This window comes from Musca autumnalis, unplaced genomic scaffold (assembly GCF_047663935.1).
Source record: "Musca autumnalis isolate F117 unplaced genomic scaffold, ASM4766393v1 scaffold_1, whole genome shotgun sequence".
NCBI lineage: Eukaryota > Metazoa > Arthropoda > Insecta > Diptera > Muscidae > Musca > Musca autumnalis.
This window is the reverse complement of record NW_027411644.1, coordinates 200,740,548-200,756,364: the sequence shown is the minus strand read 5'-3', so window position 1 is coordinate 200,756,364 and position 15,817 is coordinate 200,740,548. Positions and strand designations below refer to the sequence as shown.

The 15,817-nt window shown below is 34.8% G+C and overlaps 1 protein-coding gene across 1 annotated transcript; it reads right to left on the bottom strand.

Moving 5' to 3' along the window:
- Positions 1-274: 274 nt before the first annotated feature.
- On the bottom strand, positions 275-14,320 carry Hexim (Hexamethylene bisacetamide inducible). Its single transcript, XM_073959892.1, has 3 exons — positions 14,059-14,320; positions 2,218-2,967; positions 275-2,106 (listed from the first exon to the last, which is right to left on the bottom strand). Exons 1-3 carry the CDS (start codon positions 14,078-14,080, stop codon positions 1,448-1,450), a joined length of 1,431 nt encoding a protein of 476 aa, XP_073815993.1. The 5' UTR covers positions 14,081-14,320; the 3' UTR covers positions 275-1,447.
- Positions 14,321-15,817: the final 1,497 nt, after the last annotated feature.

The following is a 15,817-nucleotide window of genomic DNA, read 5'->3' as shown; positions in this document are numbered from 1 at the left end:
ATACGGAAGTCAGCCTTTTTTACGTTTCAGCCATATTTTACAACTAATTTCGAATACAAAAATTGGAGTCAGATACCTTCCTTTTAGTTTTAGTATAGCCCTCATAAAAAGTTAAGCCCTGATTTTAGCAATTTCGAGGGCAGCGGTTTGATGGGTACGAAAGAACCCGCCAGCGGCTGCCAACACAGCATCATATGCTGCTACAACAACAACATGACGGTTGACTTCCACGTTGTATCAATACAAAGTTTGCATTCAAAACCATTAAAACCAATTTTGTCACAACATTAAATTATTATTATTTTTTATAATAAATAAAATATTTTTTGAAAATTTCACTTTGTGTAATTATGTATGTGTGTATATATATTTTTTCACTATGCATAATAGTTGTACGATTTTTTTTTACAAAAATATAAAATGCCTACAATTCTAAGAGGGAGTTGATTGGTTACTCTTTTTGGAACATTTAAAGGGACTACAAAATAGAAACAAATGATGTTTGTTAAACTTAATTGACATAGTTCCGATAGCATAACACAACAGTGGACATTGATTGCATTTGAGTGGACTGATTTTTAGTTAAATGCTTTGCTTTTGATTTGTAAAACCACCTAGAAATGCTTGTTCTATTCCAGAACCTGAAAGAAGCTACTATTTTTTACTACGATCAAATTTTTTCCTTTATGTTATGGGAAAAAATAGTAAAAATTAGTAGATTCTTGCAGTTGTGGAACAGACCATATATATTCGCATTTATTTTACTCTAAACCAGGGATGCTCTTCTTTGCAAGGACATTATATTCAGCGATCCTACTGAGTTTGCATTTACTTTTCTCCCTTACGCACACTGTACGTGATTAAAAACCTTAAAAAATCATTTGATTGTTGCTTTTTTCACTCATACATTAGGTCTGTACGATAACTCAAAAGTTTGTACAAATTTGTACAAACTTTTACAAAATGTTGTTCGATAACAAACTTGTTCAGTAAAAGAGACATGAGAAGCACTTGCAAGTACTTGCAAGAGCTTGCAAATACTTTTTACTTGCGTAGTTATCGAACAGGCCTATTCACACACTTTTTCGTTTTGATTGTATTTTCTTGGTCTCCACTGCTCTAAACAATCAGTTCCACCGAAATCAATCAAATGTAGCTTTATAATGTTATGATATCGGAAATCTTACTGGTTAATAAAATCATATATAGAGTATAATTATAGCAAGAAATAGAAATTAAAGGAAATGAAAAAAAATATTAGAAATTTCTACGAAAAAAAAAACCAATCAGAATTTTTGTAAATGACTTAAAAAGGAATTAACTTTTTGGGTGTGTTTTGTTAAACATTTCACATGATCACATACTAGGTAAGCAAAGAAGTCTAACAGGGGATAAGTTGGGAGAATAGTGGGATTATGATTTTTTCCTGTTGCCGATGAATATTCATTCATGGATTTTGTACGACATCGTTAATAACGTTGGCTGCAATCTCAGCATTGCCCCCACCACCACCACCTCCTCCTTCAGTTCTTCCTGCATTAAGTTCATTTCCAATTCTAGCACTTAATCTAACTGGTGATGAAGATTCAGTATCGGCATGAAAACCATTTGTTAAATTTGCCTCCTCTTTTGGTCCATCAACATCGCCATCGTCTTCATCGTCCATATGATCATCATTTAACAATTGTTGTTGATCATAATCTAAATTATTATGACCATCGGCGGCGGGATGGGATGGAGATAGAGGTAAAACAATCCCGCCACCACCACCGCCAGCATCAAGATCATTGTTTGCTGCACCATTATGTTGTACATAGTTATTCTCCACATAACCTTCACCATTATATTCACTTAAAGAACTATGCGATGAACAACTTCGTCTACGACGACGTGCTGCTTCATTGCATCGTTCCTCATCATTATCACTGCTCGAAGACGATGAGGATGATGAAGAACTTGAACTAGAACTATCACTTTCACTGTCTTCACTTGATGAATCCATGGGAGTTGGTTGACAGGCAGCACCAATGGGGGCAGCAGCGGAGGGCGGTGAAGCTGCCGCAGCAGCAGCAAATGCAGCAGAACGCATAAGTTGACAACGTAGATCTAAGAAAAAAGAAAAGAATTTTTTTTACTTTGCAAAGTCAAAATTAGGGCAAAAAATGGGTGCACATCTATCTTGTCAATAGGGTGTACCCCACTTTATTCCATACTTACTGTGATTCTCCCGTGACAGTTCACGAACTTTTTCCTCCAACGTTCGTACTTTTGCCAAATAGTCTGACGCTATACGCTGTATATTCATTTGCTGTTGCCTTTGGTTACCCTGATCCTTTGAGTAGCGATCTTCGATTTGTAAGCATTCCTGTATTAGCTCTTGTTTACTCAAATTTTCCAAACGTTCTACTCGCGCCTTTTCATAGACATTGGCAAATTCTTTTGTCAAAAATTCCTCTTCATCTTCGGGCAGTGAAAAGAAATAATTATCTTCAGAATCCATGGAAAAACTAGAATCACGTGTCCTGCCAGAGGGTGTAAAAAGACCATTTGGAACTTCAGCTAAATGTTCTTCCATTAGAAATTTATTGGTATTATAAGGTACCAATGAACGTGAACGTTGTAATTTTTCACGACGATTGCCGACAGTGCAATTGCCACCACCACCACTGCTACCTCCACCACCTGGACCACATTTGCTGTAGTTCAAACGTGGCATTTGAAATCTCCAATTGGTTTTCTTGTAGGGTTTGTTGACATTTTTGGATTTTGGTTTTCCACGACGATGTTTTCTTTTGGCTTTTTGCTGGGCAGGCAATTGCGGCTGTCCAGGCTGCGATTGTTGTTGCTGCTGCTGCTGTTGCCGCTGACCCTGAGCAGCGTTTGCCACAGATCCATTTAATGGAACATCTGGCGACGGCACCTTTTCATTGGACGTCTTTACGTCAATGGGGGTTTTTGGGCAAGTTTCTGAAAATACCAAAAAAATATTTGAAATGTTGTATTTTATGAGAGAAGGATGACCAACAATATGGACCCTGATCCAACTTCAATTTCACGGTGAGCAGTGATTCAAAATTCTATTTTATTGTTAAAAATCCACATATTTCTTAAGAAAGAAATAGGCGTACTCGAAAAGTGCAGCGTTCGTCTGTTTTTTTGTTTGCTATGTAAAACCAACCCTGCCTGACCTTATGCAAGATGCTCTGGTACAATTGGCAAGCTGGGCCCATGCCATCGGTCTTGGGAGTCAACCCGGCAGCGTACGAAGATAAACTTTATGAAAGTTTGCAATCGTTTCGTTCTTTTTATAGGAACAAAACAAAAAGAAACATAACACAAGTTGACCGAACTCGCTGTTTAGTTTCGCTTTTTTGCACTCGTGAGAAAAACAAAACGAAAAGCTAACAGTCCTCAGCTCAACAACAACAGATAGAAAACGAACAAATACAAAGCACATTTCAATCGTTTTCAAAGTTTGCTGTTTGATTAAAACATCAGCTGACTTCCGAAACGCCAGTTGCTTTATAAATGTCTTAAGGGGTGACCACTACTTGCAAAATTCAGAAAATCGAAAAAAATGTCCATTGGATTATTTCAAAGAATAATAGCCAAGAGAATATGTGCTAAAAATTTCAAGTTGATCGAAACAATATTGCCTGAGATATGAGCGTTGGAAGGAAAAAATGTATTGTGTGCTCGAAAACTAATAAACCGATTAACATATCGTCGGTGTCATGCTTAAGTGTTCCATACGCCATTTTTGACTTTTTGAGATACAGGTGGTTTCTAGGGTTTTCCGGTATGCTCTTTCTGAATTTCGACTCGGCTTTCTCCTATCTGCTCTAGTTTCCGAGATATCCACTCCTAGACGGGAAAGCATAAATTTTTTCAGTTATGAAATTAATATTTTCAAAACTTACAAATTTAAAAACACGTTTCAAAAATCAGAATTTTAATTTTCGATTTAGATGTATTTAATTTATTGAGGCAAATATGGAAAATTTTTTTGTCACTTTGTTCCATGTGATTTTCAATATTTCACATTTGTGTCATAAGTGCGGATATGGAACAAATCGACAAAAATTATTTTTTTTTATAACATTTCTCTATAACATTTATATTCCAATACATATTCCTCTAAATTTTTGCAAATATGTTCTATATACTATAATTAATATTTCAAGTCAAAAATATAAATATTTGCTTTAGTCAGCTCCACACAGTTGTGACGCAAAACATTAAAATGCGATTATCTCAAAACGGGCAAATGGCGTATGGAACACTTAAGGATGACACCGACGATATATTTTTGTGGGCTTATCAAGGACATCAAAATCTAGTCCTTCATCGATCTTTTTTTAAAAATTTGCCCGTTTTATAACCAAAAAACGTCAGTTTTTAAGGCAAAAGTTGACATTTTTTTTACGGTCCACTACTACTCAGATGAAAAAAGTTTACGAAAAAAGTTTCCTAGTTTTCTTAGAAAATCATGAAAAATCGACTTATTGGGCTTTACAACTGGGGGTCACCCCATAAGCATCCTATTCCATATCGCATTGATACAGAATTAATGCGAAGTATTACACTCCAAAACGTCTGATGAAAATGCAGTTTCGAGATATAATTTTCAAATTTTTATCGAAATCTTTCATTAAAATAGAGAAAAAATAACAAGGATAATCATCTACTCGTCCAAAATCAAGTCGTTCTATTAGGAGATATTGTCTAAACATAAAATCCAAAATTTGTTTTTTTTTTTTTTTTTAATTTTGACACCTATCTTCATTAGCCTTCGTTGGGAATATACAACATTCCTACAGAAATTTGTGGTTTTAAATGGACGTTTCTCGATTGGGACTTGCGGGATATCGTTAACTCAAAACAAGTGAGCAAAGGCTGTAGTCGGGAAGGGGCCGACCATGTGATACCCTACAGCACTACCCCTGTGCATAAGCTTTTCACTCGTAAACACTTCTTTTAGAAAAATACTAAAGTTTTCGCCTATCTGGCCTTTATAACAAATTACTTAAGGCGAACTGAACCAAAAACAATTAATATTTAATTTGAGATCTGAATACTGTCGACATCTACATGGTACTGGTTGAAAGCTTTGCTCGTCTTCTTGATTAGCATTTTATATGTCTTTAATACACCAAATAGAAGCAGAGGTATTTGTCATTAAAGTAAAAACTTCAAAATATTAAAATTGTGATAGTTTTGCACGTTTTGCAATAACTCTGATATTTTGCTGTCAATGCAACATTTTGTATTAATTTAAAGCTCAGTAGTGCGATTCTGTAACTTTTTTTAATAACGAACCGACATCGGTAGTTAACGAAAATATTCGGTTGAGTTAACGAATGTCCTATTCTGTAACTTTATGTTACCGATTGTAGAAATCGTTAACTCATACCGACGAATATCGATTGGAAGGAAATGTCAAATTTTATATTTTAATATTAATTAAAATATATTTTGAAGCTGAAAACATTATTTCGTCGCGAATACAAAACATGAAGCGTTTAAGAAGGAAACAATTCAGACTTTTGAAGGAATGTGGCTCAAATGTGTGTCTTTTGGATGGCTACGGATGCCAGTAATGAAGCATTTCTTAAGATGTTTTTATTGTGTGTGTGATTTAAAAGTAATAAAAGTGATAAAACCACCATTAATCTTTTTAAAAGCGCAGTTGTATTTTTTATTTAAAAGTTGGGATCATATTTTGGGTTGTGGCGCTCTGTATCAAAATTCAGCTGTGATATTTGACATGACTTAAGCCCCTTCAGTGATCGTGGATCCACGTTACCGTCATTTGAGTTTATATATTCACATATTCAATTCACGCCCACATTAAAAGAAATTTCTCATAGCGGAGAGTATGAAAAGTTCGAAAATCCAAGCCATGTTTAGCATTCTGATTGTTAGTGATGCTGGGTTTAAATCTATGAGATTATCACAGAAAAAAGTAGGTTATAGTAATTGTCTTCACGTGTCACGTACTATTTTATTCACGTCACGCGCCTCCTAGAAAGATAGTGTTAAGGACATTGGTATAGGTCTTACATAGCAGTACCACACCTGAGTTCTTTTGAAGCATTAGCTAACGTTTTTCCTCTTTAATAAGTAAAACAAAGGTAAGCGCAGTCTTCATACGTAGGGTAGTAGCATGGGGCAGCTTCGCCAATGTTGCGCCTTCGTCAGCGCCGATTTAATTTATGCTACATGTAGATCTTCCAAGGGAAAGTTATGAGTTAATCGAAGATCTACAACTTTCTCTTTGGTGATCTTTATGCAGCTTCAATAAAATCGGCGCCGGCGAAAGCACAACAGAGGCGAAGCTTCCCCCTGTTATCCTACATAGTTAACCCTTATGTAAATGCCTTAAAAAGATTTTTCTGAATAAGGCGGAATTTACCTTGTGTACCGTCTTTATTGACATAGCATATGTTCATATAAAACGCCGTTGTTAAAAGAATTCAGCAAAATATTGCAATAATTTACTGTCGTTAAGACTTAACAACTACTTTTTTTTGGTTGTTAACTTAACAATAATTTTCGGTAATTAACGACAAAATTTACCGACATAAATTGTTAAAATTGGTTACAGAATAGCACTTACCGAAAATTATCGTTAACTACCGACATTCGTCGTTAATTCTGTCGTTAAGGAGTTACAGAATCGCACTACAGATGGTTTAGACAGGCCTGCTCAAGGTGCGCACCTGAGCTGTCGGTGTGTGTCAATTTTCTCACACACACAATTTAAAAAGAGAGCTTTTGTTTTTGTTTTGAATATTTTCAAAATTAAAAATCAGTCTCTATTGAACATTCAATGAGGAAGGTTCTGTTTTCGAATTTGTCTATGAATTTATATGCGTACACTGAAAAAATGAATGAAGATACTGAATACGAATTTTTATTTGCCTAAAATTTTTACGGCAAATTAGAGTGTTTGGTTTGTCAACGCACTTTGGTTTGTCACGAACTTGATTTGCAACAAATTATAACATCAACAGTCACATTTGGTCAAAATAAAATAATTATTCTACTCTATATTTTGAAATATAAAAAAAAAAAAAAAACTGTTACGATATTTCTCACAGTATACAGAGAGACAAAGGAAAATTGAAATTTGTGTATTTCAAAACCAACACAATTACAAAATGTGTTTGTATGTGTCTGAGCAGGCCTGGTTTAGATTCATTATCAAGCTCTCTTCTTGGAATATGTCCAACAGAAGCAGAAATATTTATCATTGAAATAAAATTCCATCAATTGGAAATTGGGATATCCTAGCGCCTTTTTAAGAATGTCTTTATTGTTGAAACGCATCCAACCAAAGCTGAGATACTCTCGTCAGTACAATTTAAATAAAAAATGGGAAAATGGGATGTGTGCCATTGACGAGCTTTCCTTTTGGAATACGTCTACCAAAAGCGGATATATTCGCATAAGAATAAAACTTTAAATTTTTGTCCACACAAGTTTTTTGCCCATTCCTAGTCTTGAATATTATCGGAGCATCAACAAACACAATATGCTTCTTTCTCTCTGGGAGCTCTATTAAGAACCGAAATTACGATCCCATCAAAATTGCGACAAAAAAAATGGAAAAATGGGATGCATTGCCGACTTTTGCGATATCTCCGTTGTTTGACCACCTACGCTGACCTTTGCATCATTGTAAAGATGGGATTCTCTACTTTCATAGTCAGGCTTTGCTTTTGGAAGTTATCCAGCCAAAGCTGTGATAATCGTCTTTATGATTAAAGTCGCAAAAATGAAAAGTTTGGTTTCATTAGCGACTATTGCGATATATTCTATGTTTGCCCCCCTACGACAACCCACTTTATATCGTTAGAAAGGTGACATTTTCCACTTTTATTGTCAAGTTTTGCTTTTGTTATACTCCTTATAGAATCTAAAATATTAGTTTGGAATAAAACGTTGACTTTTTCTCCAAATAAATTTGTTGCCCATTCTGATCCCTGAATATTATCGGACCATCACCAAAATCAATAGGCTTCTTCCCTCCGGGACCTCAACACCCACCTATGACGATCTGAACAAAATTGCCACCTGTAGCATGATTTAAAAAAAAAAAATATATGTATTACCGACTATTGCGATATCTCCAATTTTTGGCCACCTACGCCAACCTACTTTGCATCATTGTAAAGATGGGATTTTCTACATTCATAGTCACGCTTTGCTTTTGAAAGGTCCTGAACCAAATCTGTGATATTCGTCATTATAATTAAAATCGCAAAAATGAAAACATACTTTACATCGCACATAGGTTTCAATCAGGAAATTTTTGGCCAAAACCCTATTTTTGAAGTTTCGAAATTTGAACTTTTTTTTGCACAGAATAATAAAAAACACCTCAAGATAGCTGGAAGATAGCTGGGGGTCTGAACTAATAAATTGAGAAATAAATTCTTGCTCAAATTTGCCACAGTTAAAATAAAGTGGATTTTTCTATTTTAAGATGGGGGAATTTTTTGTAAATACCTGTTGGGACTGTACGTAGTATCCAATTGAAATAGAACGGTAATACCCACATCTATCAACCGATTTTTCTTAAAATTCATATTTAAGGGTTTCAGAGTGTAGAAAACAAGTATGTGTAAGTTTTTTGAAAATTGGTCCATTTTTTGTCATAGCCCCCACATAAAAGTACCGTCCGATTTTAGATATTTTGTGAATTTTAGCGACATTTTATGACCGATTCGGCTGAAATTTGGTATTTCGACCTCTTGGAAGATATGAATCATTCGTACCAAAAATTGTTAACATAGGTCAATGTTTTGGTTTAGACCCCACACAACGGGACCACCCTGTTCAACAAATTTTGGCAGTTTTTGGTCATTTTGGTCAATAAAACGTAAGAATTGCTGTTTGTACACATTTATTAAAAATAATAATTAATTTCAATAACAAATGGAAATAGTTTTGGCCAGAAAATTTGGATTTGGGACCATTGTGCATCGTTGTAAAGGTGATATTTTCTACTTTCATTTGATATACCCCTTATAGAAGTGGAAATATTTGCTTTGAAAACCGTTGACTTTTTGTCCAAATACGTTTTTTAGGCCCATTCCGATCCCTGAATATTATCGGACCATCACCAAAATAAATAGGCTTCTTCCCTCCGGGACCCTCATCAACACCTACCCATGGCGATCCAATCAAAATTACGACCTGTGGTGTGATTACAAGGTTTAGATGGACAGACGGACGGACACACATAGCCAGATCGACTCAGCTCGTCGAGACATTCATTTTGGTATAAGTATGGGTCTAGGACCATTATTTTGATGCGTTCCAAACTTTTTGGCCAAAACCAGGTAATAATATCCTCGCCACAAAATTATTTTAAGCCGCAAAAGTAGCCTGGGAAGCAATACCGCCTGAAATAAATAATAATTTTATACCTATCCTCTATGCATACAAGATTTGTGTGTGTCACTTAGAATAAAGGATACGCAACGAGAGAAGTAATATTTGCAAGGTCGCTTCGGGACTTGGCTTTTGCTGCATTTCAAAAAGATAGATGTCCGAGGAATTGAGAAACATATCGAAACAGAGCAAGGACAATTATTCGTCAGGAAAAGAGAAAATAGTTTTTCTACTCTTTTTAGTAAAATGAATAGAGATGACATTTGGAAAGTCCTAAAAAGTGAGTTGATTTTGATATAGATGTTAATGATATTAACAATTTTTTGCAATGATGAATCGGAAGATGAAATTGATTTCTCGGAGTACATTGCTTCCAACTCATCTTTTTCATTTCGGTGTGTTGCAGAATTTGAGGTTTTTGAGGCCTTAAACAAAATCAAATCTAAATCGGCAGGTGTGGATAAGATACCGATAAATTTTATTAAGCTTATTATCTTATCTCAGATATTTTATTACACCTGATCAATTTAATTTTAACAAGCTCCGAGTTTCCAAAGGCTTGGAGAACAGCGCGTATTGTCCCTATCCCAAAATCGAATTATGTTCGTAGCCCGAAAGTCTCCGACCGATTTCCATACTTCCAGCAGTATCAAAAATTGTAGAAATTGTCATGAATAGTAGAGCATGCATCTAGTCTCATATCTGACAGCCAATATGCATTTCGAAAAGGTTACAACACCACACATTTGTTCATTAAAGAAACTGAGAATTTTCGCCAAAAGATAAATGAAAGTAAAGTGAGTGTTATGGTAGCCTTGGACCTTTCGAAGGCTTTCAATACCATAAATTATGCAAGTATGACAACTAAGCTCAGAAGAGAATTAAATTTTTCAAAAACCGCATGTAGGCTTGTTTATTCTTATCTTTGTGATAGGTCTCAGTACGTAGTTTTTAATGGTTGTCAGTCGAACACAGTTTCACTTTATAGGGCATACCACAAGGGTCGGTTTTAGGACCACTGCTGTTTGTACTTTATGTGAACGATCTTACGAACTTCACCTAGAGTGTAAATTCCATGACCCTTCAATTTTTACTTTTTCAAGAGGACATCGAATACCCTTTATTGTTGAAAACAGTATAAATGCATGTCTGTCTCGATTTTCGTGTTGGGCGTCCGCTAACTCTTTAACTATTAATACCAATAAGACAAAGGCTATGATCTTTGGGGTTTCTAAGAAAATTTATCCACGCATATAGTTCTACATAATAATGATGTAGAATTTGTTACACACCATAAGCGCTTAGGTCTTGTTATTGATAACGAACTATCTTTTAAAACCATATGGATATTTTATCTGGTAAGGTATGGTATTCTCTCCGAAGAATATACTCAGCAAACTTATATATCCCTCTTAATATCAGGAAAAAACATGCCCATGCCTTATTGATGTCCATGATATTATATGGCATTGAAATAGTTTCAGGATCAGCTGGAGTAAACATCACGCGACTAAAAAGAATAATAAACTCAATTGTGTGTTTTGCTTATAATGTCCAAAGATCACATTTCGAATTATGTGAAGCAATTTATTGGCTGCTCTTTTGATAGTTTTATCTTCTATCGAAGCCTTTTGTCATTTTATAGTATAATTAAGAGTGGTAGACCTGCGCATTTGAGGAGAATATTTAGTTTCTCGCATTCAACAAGGAACCCACAAATCATAATATGTACCGAGAATCTATAAGGATTGTTATGCTAAATCATTTTTAGTCCGTGTTGCACGGCGTTGGAACATATTGCCATATGGATTAAAAGTGTTTTCTCATTCCAATAATGTGTTTGAGCTTAAACTTCTTCGATATTTTGCTTAGTTATATTTCTTAATTGACTTAAATTTTCTTCTTTTGTTTCCTTTTCGATTTGAAGTGTTATTATTTTTGGATTATTGCTAATAGGGACGTGTTGTAATAATAATTATAATCATATGCAAATGTATTGATAGCTGGGGAGCCAAGAAATATTTTACAGTGAATGTTTAATTTAGTTTGTTAAGATTTTATTACTACTCAGATTTGAAGAGCTGTGTAATACTTATATATGGTCATTAGGCCTTGTTATTACAGAAAAAAATGAATAAATAAATATTGATTTCACTAGTTTTTTTTGCGTAAATTGGAGGTGCTTTGGTTTTGTCCATTTGTATTTACGCCTTAAATGTTTTTTTTTTTTTTTAAATTTTAACTTTTTTTATTAAATTCAGAAATCCTTAATTTTGTGCTTTTCAATAATATATAAATAAATAAAAAAAAAATAAATTCATAACTTTGTTTTCTTTAAAAAAAATATCATTTAAAAAATGTACTGGGTGGTGCTTAAGTTTTGGCCGATACAGTTGGTTGATATATCCCCCAAATCCCAATGTTTGTTAACGAAAGTTGTATGAAGTGGTTGACATAATTTCGGAACGAAATGTCGGAGCGAAATCGTATCGATTTCGATCCGATTTCGTAACGAAATCTGAAGAAAATCCTTGGGAAATTCGGAAAGGAAATTTCTTTCCGACATTCGTTCCGAAATCGGTACAAAATCTGAACTATTTCCGCTCCGAAAAATCGTTTAGAAATCGGAACGAAATCTGAACGACGTTGCTTCCGAAATTGTTCAGACGTGTCGGACATCCGACATTTGGTTTGCTGGGTATATACGATGTAATTCCGTGTTCACAGATCAGAAGGTAAACTATGCCGCCAGATTTGAAATTTTCTAAATGGTTTTTCTACTGAAGTAGCTCTATTTGGTATTTTGGATTCTAAATGGGAAGAAAATGTCGATGTTTTATTCGAAATAAACGTTGTTAACAAGATAGTGCTGTTCTTCAGTTAGCATATTTTTCATCATAAACGACAGGAAACTAAATTATATGAAAAAAATGTTTGGGCCTGGAGGTACATACATAGTTATATAGCAATAAATTTTCAAAAACTAACTAGGTACAAATGTTCTCTAAAGTTCAGTCCAATTCTTTTTCGAAGTTTTAAATTGGACTTCCTAGATTCCGAATAATCAAATTTTGACTGTAACTAGGCGCAACTCATGCTGTAAAATGCATGGAAAAAGCTTAAAATGCTCAAAATACCAAAAATCGGGCGGTACAGCTATATCAAATCTTTGACCTATGTTCACAATTTTGGAGAAAAGATGTACATATAACCAACGAGAACCCCAATGCCAAAATACAACTTATTTGGTCTGAAAAAAATCCTCAAAATAACAAATATTGGGTGGTACCGTTGTATGGGGACAATATTAAAACGTAAACCTATGTCACAATTTTTGGTGGAGAATGTTTGTGTCCACTGCGAACTCCAAATACCAAATAATTTGGGAGGAAAATGTAGCTTAAATACCCCAAAATACTGAAAATCGGGAGGTACCTGTGTATAGGTAGGCCACAAACGTGGACCTATGTCCACAATTTTTGGTGGAAAAATTTAGTGATCACTAGAAACTCTACGTACCAAATTATAACTAATTTGAAGGAAATGGTTGCTTAAATCCCCAAAATACCCATTATTTGGCCCATTATTGTCCACGGACTCATACTGAGTTTGTGCAAAATTTCAGAAACATATCTCCATTCGTTTGCAAGTTATTAATTTTGCACCGCTAGATCAGTGATTTCGACCACTGTGGGAGAGTATAAAAATTTCAAATGGCCAACTTAACGCCGTTCTTGTTGGTGCTCAATATTTATTCCGTTCACACATAAGTCTCGAATCGAGCTAAAATGTTTACCTGATTATTTAAAGCTAGGACCGATTCCCCTGGTTTGATGGTTGTCATATTAAAAATAAATTCATTATATTATACCCCGTTCGCACTTAACCGGATTTAATAAACCCACTGGGTTTCAAACGTGAAGAAGGTTAACCCGGAAAAAGCTTTAGTGCAAACACCGTTTTTAATAACAAATCACTATAGGTACATATTTGCTTATCTTTCATCCGATTCTACAAAGTTAATAAAATACGGGGTTTTATGAGGGATTACATTAAAAATTTGTTTTATGAATTCAGGAATTCATAACGATTTCATTCATTTTTGAGGGATGTACGAATATGCATACTTCGTTTTCCAGTAATAATGAAAAAGATCTATCGATGAAAAAATATGAGAACATACCTATTCACTACCTATGGTAAGGTAATCGCGACAAAAAGTTAAATTGTACTAATTTTGACACACCTAGTGTAAATCCGTACCTTTTTTGTACTTTACCTGTAAAACTTAACCTCAAAATAAATGTCCTAATCAATTAAACTTCCGCTAACCGTTTTCCGCTTTAATTTTAATCGCCACCAAATGCCTATTTTAAACAACCATTCAACAAATGTCACATCTACTCCCCTTCTGAGTAAACTGCCTTTGTGTGTGTGCGAGTACAACACACACGGCAACCCTTAAGAACAAAAATAAACTGATAACAAAGCGACAAAACTACAAAAATTTACTCGCGCATAAAACAAGCAAAGCAAAACAAAAAGAAACACAGCAACAAAAATCGAAAATCTACAAATTCTCGATAGTCGCCATTTGTCGATTTTTGACGAACGGGGGGTTTATGTTGATGGTCTTAATTAAATTTGCAAATTTACCTGTTTTTACTGCCACATCCATTCTCAATTTATTGCAAATCACTTCTTTAGCACTTTTTGACACACTTGACCAGTTTTAAAATGTTCAATTTGTTGATTTGTTCACTTTGTAACATTAATTAAATCACTTGAGTCGTCCGCAACGTATTCGCACGATTTGAATTCAATTGCCATTTTCTCAATAATAAAAACGTCGTCGTTCTCATTCATAGTTGAAACCGACGAAAACGACGAGGGATGGCAAAGATACAAAAATGGATCTGTAGATCGAAAAATAAACAGCCCAGAGGGATATGTAAATCGAAAAAATAGATTACTCAGTAGTCGTGGTAAATTGTTAAAGTACATTTATACCAGCGCTTTTTACTATGGATATGTGTGTGTGTAATAGAAGTCTCCCTTGTCCCGTCTGGGATGTTTGTGGTACAATTATATACATATATTCAAGGCAATCATGAATATTTCTCTCGGAATTTTCCGCACCGAAAATAATTTAATATGCTGTTTATATTAGAGCTTTTTGCAGGGTTAACCTTCTTTGAGAGGATTTGTTTGAAATATAAGCAATGGAATTGACATTTAAAACCCAGTCGGTTTGTTAAATCCGGTTATATATAAACGGGGTATTAAAAAGGGAAATTCTTTAAAAAACTATTTTGAAAATTACTAGAATCACATAAATATGGAATATTCTCGCCGAATCAACAAAAATAGTCGCTTTCTGGAGATAAATATGGAAATATGTATAAAATTGTGAAATTGGGGAAAGTTAACATATTCCGCCATGGTAGAACAAATATAAGGTAAAGTTAATACTACAACAAATACAACTCGAACAACAACCACAAAGGAATTTGTTTTTGTTTGTAACGTTACTGCCAGTTGCATTTGTAAACAAAACAAGGAAATGTCTATAAATTATTGGAATTTAAAAAACTAATATTTTAATTAATTTCTCGTTAGAGACGAGCTTACTGACCAAGATGCTTTTTGAAAAAGGAAAGCCGACGATACGAACCCACACAATCACCACTGTGTGACATGCATGTTTCGCCTTTGGTTTAGGAAGGCTCCTCAGACACATCGACTGTGGGGCGGCTTCGCTATCCTCTAACTTATTTCCTCTTTCAAATGCAAGTTGTTTTTTTACAAAGTTGAATTTGTTGTTCAAATCTTTGTATGGCTTTCATGACAAACGCTTAGCGTAGCCTTTGAAAGTTATGAGTTTGGTTCTGAACACTAACACGCCGTGACAACACTTTTTTCCATGTGTTTTTCAAGGACGTGGGTTCGAACCCCACCCTGGCTCAAGCTGATTTTTATTTTTATTTGAAAATTTTGCCTATTAGGCGAAGGTCATTTTTTATTAATGCATGCATGTTTCGCCTTTGGTTTAGGAAGGCTCCTCAGACACATCGACTGTGGGGCGGCTTCGCTATTCTCTAACTTATTTCCTCTTTCAAAAGCAAGTTGTTTTTTTACAAAGTTGAATTTTTTGTTCAAATCTTTGTATGGCTTTCATGACAAACGCTTAGCGTAGCCTTTGAAAGTTATGAGTTTGGTTCTGAACACTAACACGCCGTGACAACACTTTTTTCCACGTGTTTTTCAAGGACGTGGGTTCGAACCCCAGCCTAGCTCAAGCTATGTGTCTGAGGAGCCTTCCTAAACCAAAGGCGAAACATGCATGTCACACAGTGGTGATTGTGTGGGTTCGTATCGTCGGCTTTCCTTTTTCAAAAAGCATCTTGGTCAGTAA

Excerpts from the sequence above, each read along its gene's own strand:
- Hexim (XM_073959892.1), bottom strand. The coding sequence starts at position 14,080 with ATGGATGTGGCAGTAAAAACAG. Across the intron at positions 2,968-14,058 it reads GGATGTGGCAGTAAAAACAG|AAACTTGCCCAAAAACCCCC; the intron begins GTAAATTTGCAA and ends TGGTATTTTCAG. Across the intron at positions 2,107-2,217 it reads ACTGTCACGGGAGAATCACA|ATCTACGTTGTCAACTTATG; the intron begins GTAAGTATGGAA and ends CTTTTTTCTTAG.